The sequence below is a fragment of the Anabrus simplex genome, chromosome 2 (genome assembly GCF_040414725.1).
Source record: "Anabrus simplex isolate iqAnaSimp1 chromosome 2, ASM4041472v1, whole genome shotgun sequence".
Taxonomy (NCBI): Eukaryota; Metazoa; Arthropoda; class Insecta; order Orthoptera; family Tettigoniidae; genus Anabrus; species Anabrus simplex.
Window position 1 is genome coordinate 530,315,938 of NC_090266.1, and position 14,691 is coordinate 530,330,628.

General features: G+C 38.1%; 1 protein-coding gene across 1 annotated transcript; it reads left to right on the forward strand.

Moving 5' to 3' along the window:
* Window positions 1-1,144: 1,144 nt before the first annotated feature.
* Window positions 1,145-13,918, forward strand: LOC136862911 (centromere protein X). The gene is made up of 4 exons (XM_067139192.2): window positions 1,145-1,232; window positions 9,218-9,282; window positions 9,394-9,588; window positions 13,766-13,918. Exons 2-4 carry the CDS (start codon window positions 9,247-9,249, stop codon window positions 13,781-13,783), a joined length of 249 nt encoding a protein of 82 aa, XP_066995293.1. The 5' UTR covers window positions 1,145-1,232; window positions 9,218-9,246; the 3' UTR covers window positions 13,784-13,918.
* Window positions 13,919-14,691: the final 773 nt, after the last annotated feature.

Genomic DNA, 14,691 nt, shown 5'->3' on the forward strand with positions numbered 1-14,691 from the left:
TGCCTAGTGATTGTTCGATTTTTACGGCGGAGTTATTCGCTATACAGCAAGCTTTACTTTTTGTACAGCGTCAGGGATAGGCCTATACGTGATTTACAATCTATACGGATTCGCTGAGTGCATTACAATCTTTGGTCTCGTATGAGTTATCCTATAATTGGTATGTATACAATGTCAAGAGTCTCCTTTATGTGCTTGACAACGTCGGTATTTACATAACTTTAGTATGGGTACCAGGACATGTGGGTATCGAAGGCAATGAAAAAGTAGATTGTCTTGCAAAACAAGATTCTCGTCTTCCTGTTCCGAATACTAAGAATATTGTTCCTGCTTCTGATTACAGTATGTAGTTGTTATCCGACAAGATGGACGTCAGGAATGGCAGAATTACTGGCGACAGACTGCACAAGTCAAAGATAACTTCTATTATCATTTACAACCAACACTTTCGGTTAAACCATGGTTTATACGAGGATCATATTCTGGACGCCATATTATTAACATCATTCGGTTACGGTTTAATCATGCCCTTACTCCACAATATAGATCTCGTTTCCATTTAACGCAGGATACAAACTGTTCGTGTGGTACAAATATTATTAATGGCGACTCCAACCACATTTTATTTGTATGTTCTTTATATGCCAACCCCCGTAAAATACTTATGACTAATCTCAAGCGACTCAAGCAGGTCTTTCCAACCAGTGTTTCTTGTCTGCTCTGTAATCCTACAGTCGAGATTATTAGAGTGCTAAATTTGTTTCTAGATGAAGCCAATATCGTGTTATAATTCTGTCCGCAATATATGGTGAGATTTTCTCATGCTTTTGATGGTTCCATTTGAGTGATTCCTCATATCATTAGTGTATTACTTGAGGGTGCTATTTTGGATTATCAGAGTGTGTGAAACTTTAGAAGTGTGATTGCAAGATTGGAAGTTTCCCATATGAGAACAGTCTGCTCTAGCAAACTAGGGTTATTATGTGATATAGTGAAGAATAGTGTTTTGTGTTTTCTACATGCAAGATCAAGCATCAATTATTGAACTGAAGTTTCATTTATACTAGTGTTTTTACATGAGTAAGGGAGTATTGACTGGGTGAAATGTCGTAGACACAGCCCATAAGCATCAGCAAGCAAGCAAGCAAGTAAAGTTGGCAATACCGAAAGCTTAAGTGGCGGCATTTTGGTTTAATGTGACTAATTTTGACAAGAAGAAATACTCCCCTTTGGTAAGTAGTTTTTGGTTATTGTCATCATTACTTATCATATTTTGTAACATTACGAAACAGATATTTCTGATTTACACTTTCATGGCCTTGAATACTAGACGTGATTGGTTTTTTTTTTTCTCCTTTTGGGTCCTGTGATATACTAGTGAAGAAATGTTCCTCGGCAAACGCCAGTTTCTTTTTAGCATTAAGGATCTCAGTTACAGATTAGGCCTATGCCAACCCCTGAAAAAGTTGTTTTAGAGATTATAAACCTCGCGTATTTCATATATTTCTTTGCCTACGATTATTTGAACGTAAGGTACTAACCGGAATTCATTTCGCAAATCAGTAGGTTTTTCTTTCATAACGAACAAGTGACTTAAACGCACTTGCATTATATTATTTTCTTTTATTTACACAGAAAAGCGCACAATGTGCAGGGGTATAAACTTAATCACTACAAAGTTTTGTCAGAGAACACGGTCTCTTCGGGCACTCCAGTGCGTGGTAACGACCACAGAACTTCTCACACCATCGACATACAGAGTCATGGTTCGGATCGTGAAATTTAGGTACAACACATGCCTTGTGATGGAAGCCATGGACAGCTGCACGGGTCACTGTATGTCTGAGGTCGAAGCAACTCTGACACCAATTGACTGTTGTCATTGCATCCGTTATATAGAAATCACTCCAAATTTTTGTCTTTAATTTTAATTCATGTAAGAGCTCTTGATATGCCTTTGTTGATTGTAGAGTCATTGTGTGTCGCAAGTCCTCAATGAAGAAAGGTTCTCGGGTCAGTTCATACACAAGTCTAGAGGGTGTGTATTTAGAAACACATAGGGCTCTTTTAAGGAAGATTACTTTCACCCTTTCTATCTCTTTTAGATCTTTCTTTTTCAGGAAGGTCCAAATTGTTTCAATGCCGTAAGTGACAGTTGGAGTAACTTTGAGGCGGAAGAGTTTCAAGGCTGTTTTGATTGACAGTTGACTAAGGTGATCTATGTCATTTATTGCTATGATTGCAGCCAGAGTCCTTTCCTTTATGTGAACTGTAAATGTGGTTCCAGTTGTCTGAAAAGTCATTCCGAGGTACTTGAATGTATTGACAATCCTTAAAGGTGAACCTTCGTAGCGTATTATGTCTGATGCTGCCCTTCTTCCTCCCCTTCTAAAAACCATGACTACTGTCTTCTGATCATTAATTTCTAAATTGTTTTCTTTTGACCAATTTTTCAGATTGGTGACTGCTTTTTGAAGTTCATCTCGATATGGCGATACAATTACCATGTCATCAGCGTATAGGTACATTTTTGCACGAATCGTAACAATTGCTTCAGTAACATCACGTGTTATTACATTAAAAAGAAGTGGACTTAGAGGATCCCCTTGAAGGACCCCTACCGTCTGAAGGATTGGTTTTGACTGTGCTAAATCATCGCATATTCTCACATAGTTTTTTGATAATATTTTTTTAATAAGCTTTGTGTAACAGTTTTTCCCTGTTATCTCTTCCAGTTTCAGAAGGATCAGGCTCCTGCTTGTGGAGTCAAAGGCTTTGCAGAAATCTATAAACACTGCATAGAGCTTTCCTTTCTGCAACCTGAGTGCTTCTTGTATATCTTCAAGCAAGCAATTGATTGCCTGGATTGTTGATCTGCCTCTTCTAAATCCGAACTGTTCTTCCAGTATTTTATTATCTACCGTACTATATCCCTCAATTAAAAATAGGAGAGGATTTCCACCAATCAATACTTATTTATTGTATATATTAAACTACAGGACCGGTTTCGACCTCATATTCAAGGTCATCTTCAGCTGAACCATATATACATATTAATATAATGAAGCTTTGATTAAGATTGTGGTGTTGAAGGAATGCCATATGATGATGATGTACATTTAGTTACATACAAATGGGGCACGCCTTAGCGTGAGCTGGCGTATATGTCATTCTGTGCAATATTGCAACTGTATGTCTAAAATGTTGAAGGTCTTAAAACTAGTATATAAAACACGTCTTTTCCTAAACTAACTTATATATATGTACAAGATAAAAACAATACATAAAAACACTTCATGTACATGAACATTCGTTCTTGCTTGGTGGTCAATACATCGACTAACTTCCGTATTTAAGTCTTATTCACAGTTGTACACTTCAGCTGCTATTCTTAGAGTTTGTAAAATTGCATGGATAAAAGTTTTGTCTTCCTGTGCGTATGTGAGATAAAACATTTTCAATTTAAAAAGGGTGCCAAATGTATGGATGAAATTCAAGTAAAATATGTTCAGCTCTGCTCTGCTGTGTGTGTGTTGCCCTTTTATAAGAACCAATTCATGTTTTCTTATTGGCGTCCGTAAATTTGGGTGACATTGGTTTCAAAGTAGTGGCTCCTTTCCCATTTGTAGCTGTGCAATGATGTTATGTTTATTGTTGTTGGTGTAGCTGAGTTGTGTTTGACATGCGAGCTTGTAATATTGCACAGAATGACATATACGCCAGCTCACGCTAAGACGTGCCCCATTTGTATGTAACTAAATGTACATCATCATCATATGGCATTCCTTCAACACCACAATCTTAATCAAAGCTTCATTATATTAATATGTATATATGGTTCAGCTGAAGATGACCTTGAATATGAGGTCGAAACCGGTCCTGTAGTTTAATATATACAATAAATAAGTATTGATTGGTGGAAATCCTCTCCTATTTTTAATTGTGCAATTGTCAATACGGAAATGAAGATTATAGATTACTATATCCCTCAGTCGATTTGTCAGTGTTTTTGTAAGAACCTTCAGTAATGTGCACTCTAGAGCGATTCCACGGTAGGTGTTTGAATCACTCACATCTCCTTTACCCTTGTACGTCACTTTTAAAGTTGATTCCCGCCATTTGTCTGGTATTCTTCCTTGTTTGAGACATTGATTCATAAGTTCCGTGACAGGTTCTTTTAGGGTTGCCCAAATGTCTTTCATATGTTCGTAGAGTATGTTATCTGGACCTCCTGCTCTCCTAGTCTTACTCTCACGCACGACTTCTTCTAATTCGTCAACCGTGAATAATTCAATTGGTGCTATATCCCAGTCACTATCTTCAGTCAAGTCTCGGGTTTCCTTTGCTTGTGGTAGTTTAGTGAAATGATCTTCCCAGATTCCTAGTGGGATCTGCCTCGTATATGTTGGTTGTCTCTGCTTCAGGATTGAAAATAGTTCCTCTTCTGCTTTCTTGATCATATTTTCTTTCGACGTTTTCTGGAATTTTTCCTTTGCGTCTTTAATTTTCTGTGTAAATTAACTATTATTTTCGCCTCATAGTTACTGTACTCTGATTCATTATCACCACCTTGTTTTGATTATGTTTTTTTTTTTTCAAACTTCTGTCGTCGTCTTTTGAAATGAACTTAGAGTTCTTTAGGATACAACTCTCAAAAGGCCACTGGGTTTCTGAGCTCTGGTTCGAGCTCATGACGAGTGGTTAATTTTAAATGGGTACGAACATATATAAAGTCAATAATCTGACATTACACGTAAGTTTATCGTTTTAGTTTTGATGACTGCATTATCCAGCATCAATCACTACATTCAGTGAACACCCACATTCTTAGAGTTTTACCCATATTTTACTGTATGGTATGTCTTTATTTTGTTCTGTGAAATATTTATTTATTTATTTATTTATTTATTTATTTATTTCCTCGGATCTTACAGTACTTAAACCAAGCGATCCTTCAAGGATCACATTAACTCTAACCTAAGCTATATATTGGTAAAACTAACAAAAAACTAAATTATATTAAATTAGATAAGCAAACTAACAAAATAAAATAAATTAGGGTAATTAATCATCACAACGGCAAGGTGGCCCCTGGCCAGTTCCTATTGGAGATCTGATCGCCATGGCAATACGTTACTAACCAACATACCAAAACAAAATTTAAAAGTATATTACAAAATTACAAGACAACTAAAATAAAAACAGTAATTAAGCAATGGCAAAGCAAACAAAATTGAGCTCTGATTTAACGGTAACTGGCAACTCGGCATAAGTATAAAATACCTTCAGGCAGAAACAGAACAAAACAAATAAAATAAGAATCGTACACCGGCATGGAAGGCTAATGGTCTTCCTCATCCTGTGATGTCAGCAAAACCTGGCTGACTGCTTCCTCACTAACCCAGGCTAGCTGACACCAACTTACCTCTTGCTCAAACTGCTGAGCCGTGCCTACCTATGCAACAACATATGCACTGTTCTACTTTAAGTTACCTCTCATTATTCCTTATGACCTCAACCTTCAATGCCTTACCAATTAACTAAATTTTTTACTCTTAGCAAACCGGAAACATTTCCAGGCCGTAATGACCCATACTCCATCTTAAATTACATACTAGATAACTTACTCACTTTTACTCAAATACAATTAACAAACACACTCCACTACCTACCTACAGTAATTTAACTTCTTAACATTACCTCTAACCACTCACAAACCAAATTCCAACCACCTTGTAGCTGCCCCCAAATTCCAACCACCTTGTAGCTGTCCTTCATTCTAACACCAAACTTCATAAGTAATCACATTCATAAACCACTAAATCAACCCTTTACGAATAACAATACAATTCCACCATTAACTTGCTCTCTCTTGTACAATTCACAAACACAACTCTAATCACTCTTAACCCAAACTCCTCTTATCATTTAAATACATCTATCACTCTTAGCAAACCGGAAACACTACCAATCTGCAATGACCCAAACTCCACATGAAATTACACATTAAATCACTTAATCATCGTCACTGTTACTCACTATGTCCTCATTATCAAACACTCTACCACTTACCCTATTCACTCTCACATATCACCAAATCAACCCCTTTAAATAACAATCCAATTATACCAATCCAAACTCCACATATTACCTAGCTTACTTACTAATACTACTTAACTTTTTACTTCTCGTTACAGTGCCTTCATCACTTTTTCCTTTCTTATCCCATAGTTCCTTCAAACTCATGCTTCTCCCTTTATTCATATTTCCTCTTACTTCTGCTTCTTCCCTCAAACCATTATTTTCACTATGCGTTTCTCCACTTGCCATTTCTTGTGCTTTACTCTTCCTCAGCACTTCATAGGTTCCTTTTGCAATCGACTCTCTGATCTCTCAATTTTAAGATTATTAAAATTTTATTTGTCAACCTATTCAATACAAATGATATTATCAAAGTTAGGACTTACATCCTATTAAAATAAGGTCTAAAGGGACATGTTTCGCCCTTTAAAAGGGCATCATCAGCCTTTTTACACTCATGTTAAAGATAAAAATCAGGATCCTGATTGTCGATATAAGAAAAAAAATATATATATATATAAAATGAGAATAAACATTGGAATGAATATTATACAATATGTGCAATCATGAGTTGACAATTAAATATCATTTAAAATATTTGCGAAGAAATGGGAGTTGGTACGATAATTATATCACCAATCTTAAGATGATCTTATAAAACTGAACAAACTAGGCCTTAACCAAATAAATAATAAGAAAGTCCAAGGCTAAAGTTGCCGTATCAAGGTTCGTGAAATTCGGCTGGAAGCAACCTGATTTTAAATGTAGAGCAGATGGTTAATAGAATCCAATAGCCACTCAAGACAACATAAAACCTCTCTCGTTGAAAAGTCGTAATGAAACTGTAGTAAAATATGAGATTAATGGATTGATTGGACACAACTTTATAATCTACATGTGCCATACTACAGTTTCATTACGACTTTTCAACGAGAGAGGTTTTATGTTGTCTTGAGTGGCTATTGGATTCTATTAACCATTTGCTCTACATTTAAAATCAGGTTGCTTCCAGCCGAATTTCACGAACCTTGATACGGCAACTTTAGCCTTGGACTTTCTTATTATTTATTTGGTTAAGGCCTAGTTTGTTCAGTTTTATAAGATCATTTTAAGATTGTTGATATAATTATCGTACCAACTCCCATTTCTTCGCAAATATTTTAAATGATATTTTAATTGTCAATTGTCATTAAGAACTCATGATTGCACCTATTGTATAATATTAATTCCAATTTTTATTCTCATTTTATATATATATATTTTTTTCTTATATCGACAATCAGGATCCTGATTTTTATCTTTAACATGAGTGTAAAAAGGCTGATGATGCCCTTTTATAGGGCGAAACATGTCCCTTTAGACCTTAGTTTAATAGGATGTAAGTCCTAACTTTGAAAATATCATTTGTATTGAATAGGTTGACTAATAAAATTTTAATAATCTTAAAACTGATGTACATTTTCAATACGGACCAAATATGAAGTTTATAACATGTAATCTCTGATCTCTTCCGATTTCGATGCCATACTAAGATCACACAGCTCATTGCTTCCATTTAATCTTTCCTTTTCACCATGTCCGTCTTCTCCAGCGCTGCTTTCCATTGCCTGTCTTTCCTCCACTCACTGATTCCTGCCTCAGTCCATCCTCTAATGCCCGCAGTTACGTCACATTCCAAAATCTGACCCGTGTGCCATTAGTTACCACTAATTGCTGCCCCCTAATGTGCGCTCTTAATCCTTGAAGTTTGGCCCTTACTAAATGTTTTTTTTAGGATTTTCAGATTCTTGTTCCCTTCTCTACCCATGTCTCTCTCTTAATTTTAATTTTGTTCTGGATGACGTCCATAACTTTATAAATTGTCGCCACTTTGTCCTCTCCCTTTTCTTCCGGTACCCCATATATAAATAAGCATTTCTTCCTCTGTTCCTGACTACTGCGTTCTATTTCTGTCTTCAGCTTCAACATTTCCTCTTCCATATTTCTTATTTTCTTTCTGAGTAACATAGTTTATCCCTCGTTCTCCACTTTGGTCATTGTTTCGTCTGCTCTTTTCTGGATCCATTGTCTCATATTTTCGAACTCCTTCACTTGCTCCTGTATCATAGTTTTAATCTGTTCAAATGGGCAAACTTCTTCCACAACTTCCCTTACCACTCTCTTTATGACTTCCACATCTTCCCAGCTCATGTTGCCACTGGAAATTGGCCCGGGATTAATTTCCACGCCTTCTATGACTAACAGAACTATAACCACCGCTGCCACCAACATCCAGTCACCCTTCGTTCCAAGTTCCGCTTTACCTTCATCTCTTTTAGCTGTATTCTTCTTCCATCTTCCCTGCCATCTTCCAATAATTACTCGATACTGCTCCACACCAATCATCTTCCTCTTCACTTTCCACTTCCCTCTTGCACTCACCGCTCACACTCCACTCCCGTTCTACCGGCACACTCGACTCAGCACATCCGCACACTGTCTTGCATAGGTTAGACTGTTCTGTGAAATATTGAATTACTCTCTTTCTTTGCAACAAGATACTTTGAAGTACAGAACTTGTTCAGTGATATTTTTAGTCTCTTACCATTATTCAGTTTGTGTGTAACATCAAACTTTTCTTGGAACGGACATACCCACTTATTGGATAGCCTGTTGTAACTTGTTCTGTGGAGTGTTTTATTTTTGAATGTTGAATAAGTCTGCGTCACAGGGAAGGAAACTGATACCAAACCAGGAAACTGTGTTTCAAGCTGTGATATATCTCAGTCTTAACTACCGTACAGTAGAGAGGAACTGGCACATAGTCGTTTCCTGGTTTGACGTGTTTTAAGTATTACCAGGAACATTGCTGCATGCTGCCCACTCTTAGTTTTTATCTGCCTTATACCATTGCAAAATTCCCAGGAGCTGGATTGTTTTCTGTGGTGCAGTATGATGTCAAACCTAAATTTGTGCTTACTTCAATTTTCATTGTTTCAGGAGTTGGCATATTTTAGAATTCAGATCCTAAATTTGTCTCATTCTACATGATGTAAATCCAAAAGACATTCATGTCTAGATTTTCCATTTTGTTTTTAGCACTATTTCAACTTAGGGTTGCTTTATCCTTGACAATTGTTTTTCTTTGTGTGTTTAGGGATCAGATCTGTGAAGAACATTGAAACAATGGAAGAAATTGTAAATTCACAAACATTCAAAATGGTAAGTATAATTGCCATATTAGATGTAAATCTTTGGTTAGGTTGTTGACATTTAACTGTTTCACTCTGTAATGTAACTCTTGTAGCTCCCTGACGTGTTACCTTCTTGCAGGAAAACTTGAAGTTGGCTTTGAAGCAATATTTCAAGGATCCCAAAGTTCGTATTTCCAATAAAATTGTGCCATTGATTGAAATTGTTTTAAGAACATATCTAGTAGAAATGATGCTCAGAGCTGGAAAGGAAGCCAAAGAAGAAAATTTAAACACAATTTACATGGAGCATATTGAGAAGATTCTACCTTTGTTGGTAAGTTTATACTTGTTATTGTTGATGTGTGGGTCATCAGTCAATAGACTAGTTTGATGAATCCCTCTGTGCCACCCTATCTTGTGCCAACTTCTTCAGTAGCAATTTACCAGCAGGGGTGCATGTTTAAGAAAAAAAAAAAAAAAAGATGTGAAACGATTCTTCAAATAGCAGAGATAAGAGATCCTTCCTTCAAGCTTGCCAAGGACCCACCAGCCCGCCCTTAGAAGTACTTTTACTTATACGGTATAGCAAAATTTAAATGGGCATTATGTCAGTCTGGGAAGTCTGTCTTCCAGCTGGCCAGAGCAATTTACTATAATCTCCAATAGAGCTCTTGTCATGTGTGGCGGCAGGGCTGTCACATTCGGTGAAAATAACAAAACCACAAAGTTTGAAAGTGTCATGGTGCATGTCAGTTGTACTTGCATCATGAATATATCAAGTTCTGGAGTGAAATTTGCAGATTTTTGTAGCCAGACCTATGCTCTTGTCATTAGCCAATAATGTCACAGAGGATACAGAGGAACTTTAGTAATCGTGTCTCAGATGAAAAGAATTCTTTCTTTAATAATCTCTTTAAATTCCCCTCTCAGCAGCAGTCTTTCTTTCCGCATCCTTCAGCCCCACCTTAGACTCCCCTTCTCTCCTCCCCTACCCCTTTCCTTCCTCTCCCTTCCTCTCCCTTCTTTACCCCCTTCCCTCTTCTCCCTATCTTCTCCTTTGTTTACATTGCCTGCTTCCTACAACAAGTCGGTGCATGTTCCCTATCCACTCCTTTGTTTACTTGCCCTGCCTGCTTCCTCCAGCAAGTCAGTGCTTGTTCTACATCAGACATTAGAGCTAAGTCTCATAAATAATTTTTCTCCTTTTTAATTTCTTTCTTATATGTTTATTCATTCCTAAGTCAACTTAAAAGACATCATATTATGACAAGATGATCATAACAATAATTTTCAATCAATCAGTCACTGCTGATCTGCATTTAGGGCAGTCGCCCAGGTGGCAGATTCCCTATCTTTTGTTTTCTTAGCGTTTTTCTTAAATGATTGAAAAGAAATTGGAAATTTATCGAACATCTCCCTTGGTAAGTTATTCCAATCCCTAACTCCCCTTCCTATAAACGAGTATTTGCCCCAATTTGTCCTCTTGAATCCCAACTTTATCTTCATAATGTGATCTTTCCTACTTTTAAAGACACCACTCAAACTTATTCGTCTACTGATGTCATTCCACGCCATCTCTCCACTGACAGCTCGGAACATACTACTTACAAGGATGTTCTTTTCATTTGCTCCTTCCAAGGTGAATGTTGTTTGTTTTAATTTTATAAAAGTGTCTTTGTTGTTCACTTTTGTTGGAAGCGCACTCTTCACTCCTATCCTGAGCTTTATTTTGTAGGGGTGTGCCGCTCTTCCCGTAGTTGACACTGATTTCTTGGACTTCTTTTTGATAGTAAATTATCATGGGAGCTACATGTGCATCAGTTAAAAACCAAATGTGCAATGAAACAATTCTTTGATGTTTCTTAGTGGCACTACTTTGAGGGCAGGCCACATGGTGCTCCTACAATTTTATAGGGCACATATTTTATCCAGGTTAGACTATGGCAGTGCAGCATATGGATCAGCAAGGCAAAGCGTCCTTGCAAAATTGAGTAACATCCACAACAGCAGAGTTAGGTTGGCAACGGGAGCTTTTTTTACAAGCTCCATTGCTAGCTTGCTCATTGAATCAGGTGTGCCACCTTTACACTTAAGGCACCAACAGATATTATTGTCCTATGCTGCATATTTGTGACAGATGACCCAAGCTATCCCAGCGTATTCCACAATGGAAACCATTGGCTGTATGCTGCTTATCCACAAGCAATGCAGCCAGTTTGTATACACTTGGATAGCAGTCACAGATGTTTGATGTACCTTCAGTTCCTTGTCTTGTGATACGACTCACTAAGGTATCTCCATGGTTAATACAGGTGACCTGAAATAATCGTAGATCTGCATACCGGCCCAAAAGAGAACACGGATCCCTCCATATATCGGAGGCTCTTCTTGCCTGTTGTTGGCTGGTATCCAGATTCAGTAATTGTTTACACAAATGGTTCGATGGCAGAAGCGAAAGTACGCTGTGCGTTCGTTGACGATAATAACAGGTTTCTTTTTCCTCTACAGGAAACCTGCAATGTGTACACAGCAGAGATCTATGCTGCCCTTGAAGCTCTGCGGTACATGCTGTCCAATGAACGTTGTTGCTTTCTGCTGTGTACTGACTCCTTGAGCTCGCTACAACCTATTGATGTACATTCCCCTCTGCACCTTTTCGTGCAGTGGATCCAGCAGCTGCTGGCTGGCTTTTGGGGTGCTAGCACCAGAATCATTTTCTTGTGGCTCCCAACCCACATTGGTGTAGCGGGAAACGAATTATCTGATAGGGGTGCCAAGGCGGCGGTCACTTTGCCCCCGTTACCTTACAAGGTTCCAGCCAGTGATATTAGTTCTCAGCGGCGACACGGTTAATGTCACATTGGGAGATGGAATGGCTCCCCACCCGTCTTCCATATAAGATGAGAACGATAAAAGGAGCTACGAAGGTATGGAAGACTTCCCTTCATGTTTCTCGGAGAGAAGCAGTGGTATTTTGTCGTCTTGGGATCGGCCATGGTATACTAGTGCAGTCCTACTTACTAAAAGGAAAAGCCCCCACCAGACTTATGGTGGTACACATCCTTATGGAGTGCATGGACCCCTCTGATCTGCACCGTATTCAAAAACTTCCAAGTACCCTCTCCCTAATCCTACGACATGATGAGCAGTCAGCAGACCTCATCATCCATTTTATGAGGGATAGTAGTCTGTTTTATTGTGTATAAAAGTGTATTATGTATTTATTTTTATTTTATTTTTAACTATATTTTATTCTATTGATTTGTTTTAGTCAGTCTATGTGTATTTTAAAGGTATACATGATATTAATTCAAAGGCAGTGCCTTAACCTGTTTCAATCTAATTTTATATTGATTTCATAATGAAATGAGGCATTGTGAATTAGATCACCTGATTATTTTTAATTCATTCTCATTCTTCATTATGTTTTAAATTCTAGTCAATGTATAAATTTTAATTGTCATTATATTTTGTTTCATGTCATACCATTAGAGGCCGATGACCTAGATGTTAGACCCCTTATAAACAATCATAATCATCATCATAAAATTACGAAGCAGTTCATTGCAACATATCTTTGGCTGAATGGTCAGTGCAAAGGCATTCGTTTAGAGGGACCCAGGTTTGATTTCCTGCCATGTCGGGTATTTTAATCGCATATGGTTCAGGGACTGGGTGTTAGTGTTTGACCCAAGGCAGTCATCTTCATACCCAACACACCACATAAGTAACCACCACTGAAACATGCAATAGTGAATACAGCCTTCCACATAGGGTTGGTGTCAGGAAGGGTATCCAGCCACCAAACAGGGACAAATTCACATATGCAACATTGTTCGCAAGCGTGATTCTACATGAATGTGGTAAAAGTGGTAGAAGAAGAAGAAATTCCGTGCATCAGAAGTTTCATTCGCAGCTGGATTTCAAAATATAGACTGCTGGCGTTTGATCTGCATCACCAATTTGCGAGAGTGCATGCAAATATTTTTGGTGCAAAACCACAACAAATCTGTAGGTATTCGCCAATGTTTTGTCATAATCAGTGGGAGTCTTTGGGCTCGATGGCTGCAGTCGCTTAAGTGCGGCCAGTATCCAGTATTCGGGAGATAGTGGGTTTGAGCCCCACTGTCGGCAGCCCTGAAGATGGTTTTCCATAGTTTCCCATTTTCACTCCAGGCAAATACTGGGGCTGTACCTTAATTAAGGCCACGGCTGCTTCCTTCCCACTCCTAGTCCCTTCCTGTCCCATCGTTGCCATAAAACGGTGCCATGTGTCAGTGCGACGTAAAGCATTTGTAAAAAAAAAGTTATTTAGTTCAAAAACATGCGTGAGAATCTATGCGTAGCCTTATACCCTGTAATTTAGCTTACAACCGACACTTCACGTTAGGAGCTGATCATTCTTTGTATTGTGCTGGTTATCTGCAAAAAGTATGTGATGATTTTGTTTTGCCATTCATTTGACTCAAAGTAAATCATAATGGTTAGTCTTACTTTTCATCTTGTTGCAGATGCTGGACTTCAGTTGATCCTATCTTCGTACGATGAAATGCTGGTGTGAGTCGTGAGAACACCTCAGTGGATCAGAGAGTTCTCGAGAACTAAGTTCCTATGTATTTTGTTGTATTTTGACAAACAAAGAATAAAGATTTTCTTGCATTAATTATTTCTCTTTGAATAAAATGACCTTAACCCGTAGTTTGTCATTCAGCTTGCTGTAACAGATTTAGTTGTGCACGGCCTTAAAGATCAGGTACAAAATAAACACTTCCTTCTCGAAAAATCTTTATCAAACAATAAAAAATCAGCTTACATTATATATATATCATATGGCGTTACAAGTACACAAAAAAATCTAATATCAAATGGAAACGTCCAAATTTGACAACCAGTCCAGAGCACTCGGAGTCACTTGGTGTAGAAGCCTCAGATCATCATTAAATGCTCGAAGTGGGCACTCCTTAACAATGTGTTCCATTGTCTGTTCCTCCACTTCACAGTTTCAGTCAGCAGATGAACGGAAACCCCATTTCTTCAACATGTAGCCACACCTCCCTTGACCCGTCCTAATTTGGTTCAGCTTCGACCAGGTTTGACGCGGCAGTTGGAATCCTTTAACCTTCTTTGTTGGATCTTGAACCAAGTGAGCGTTGTTGGGTGGATGTTCATGCCAATGCTGTCGCCACTCAGAGGTCATGTCGAAAGAACTGATACTTTTAAAATCAGTCCAGGGTGGTTTGCGTGATTTCACACGAGTTGTTGGTGGGTGGTGTAGGGCAATCGTACAAGGGAGAGTTCTTATGAGAAGAGATCTTCTTGAGCAAGTTTACTTTAGCTGCTTTCCTCCTTAGATCTGGCGGGGCAATATTAGCTAAGACAGGTAACCACTGAATGGGAGTAGATCTGACAGTACCAGTGATAACTCTCATGGCTTCAT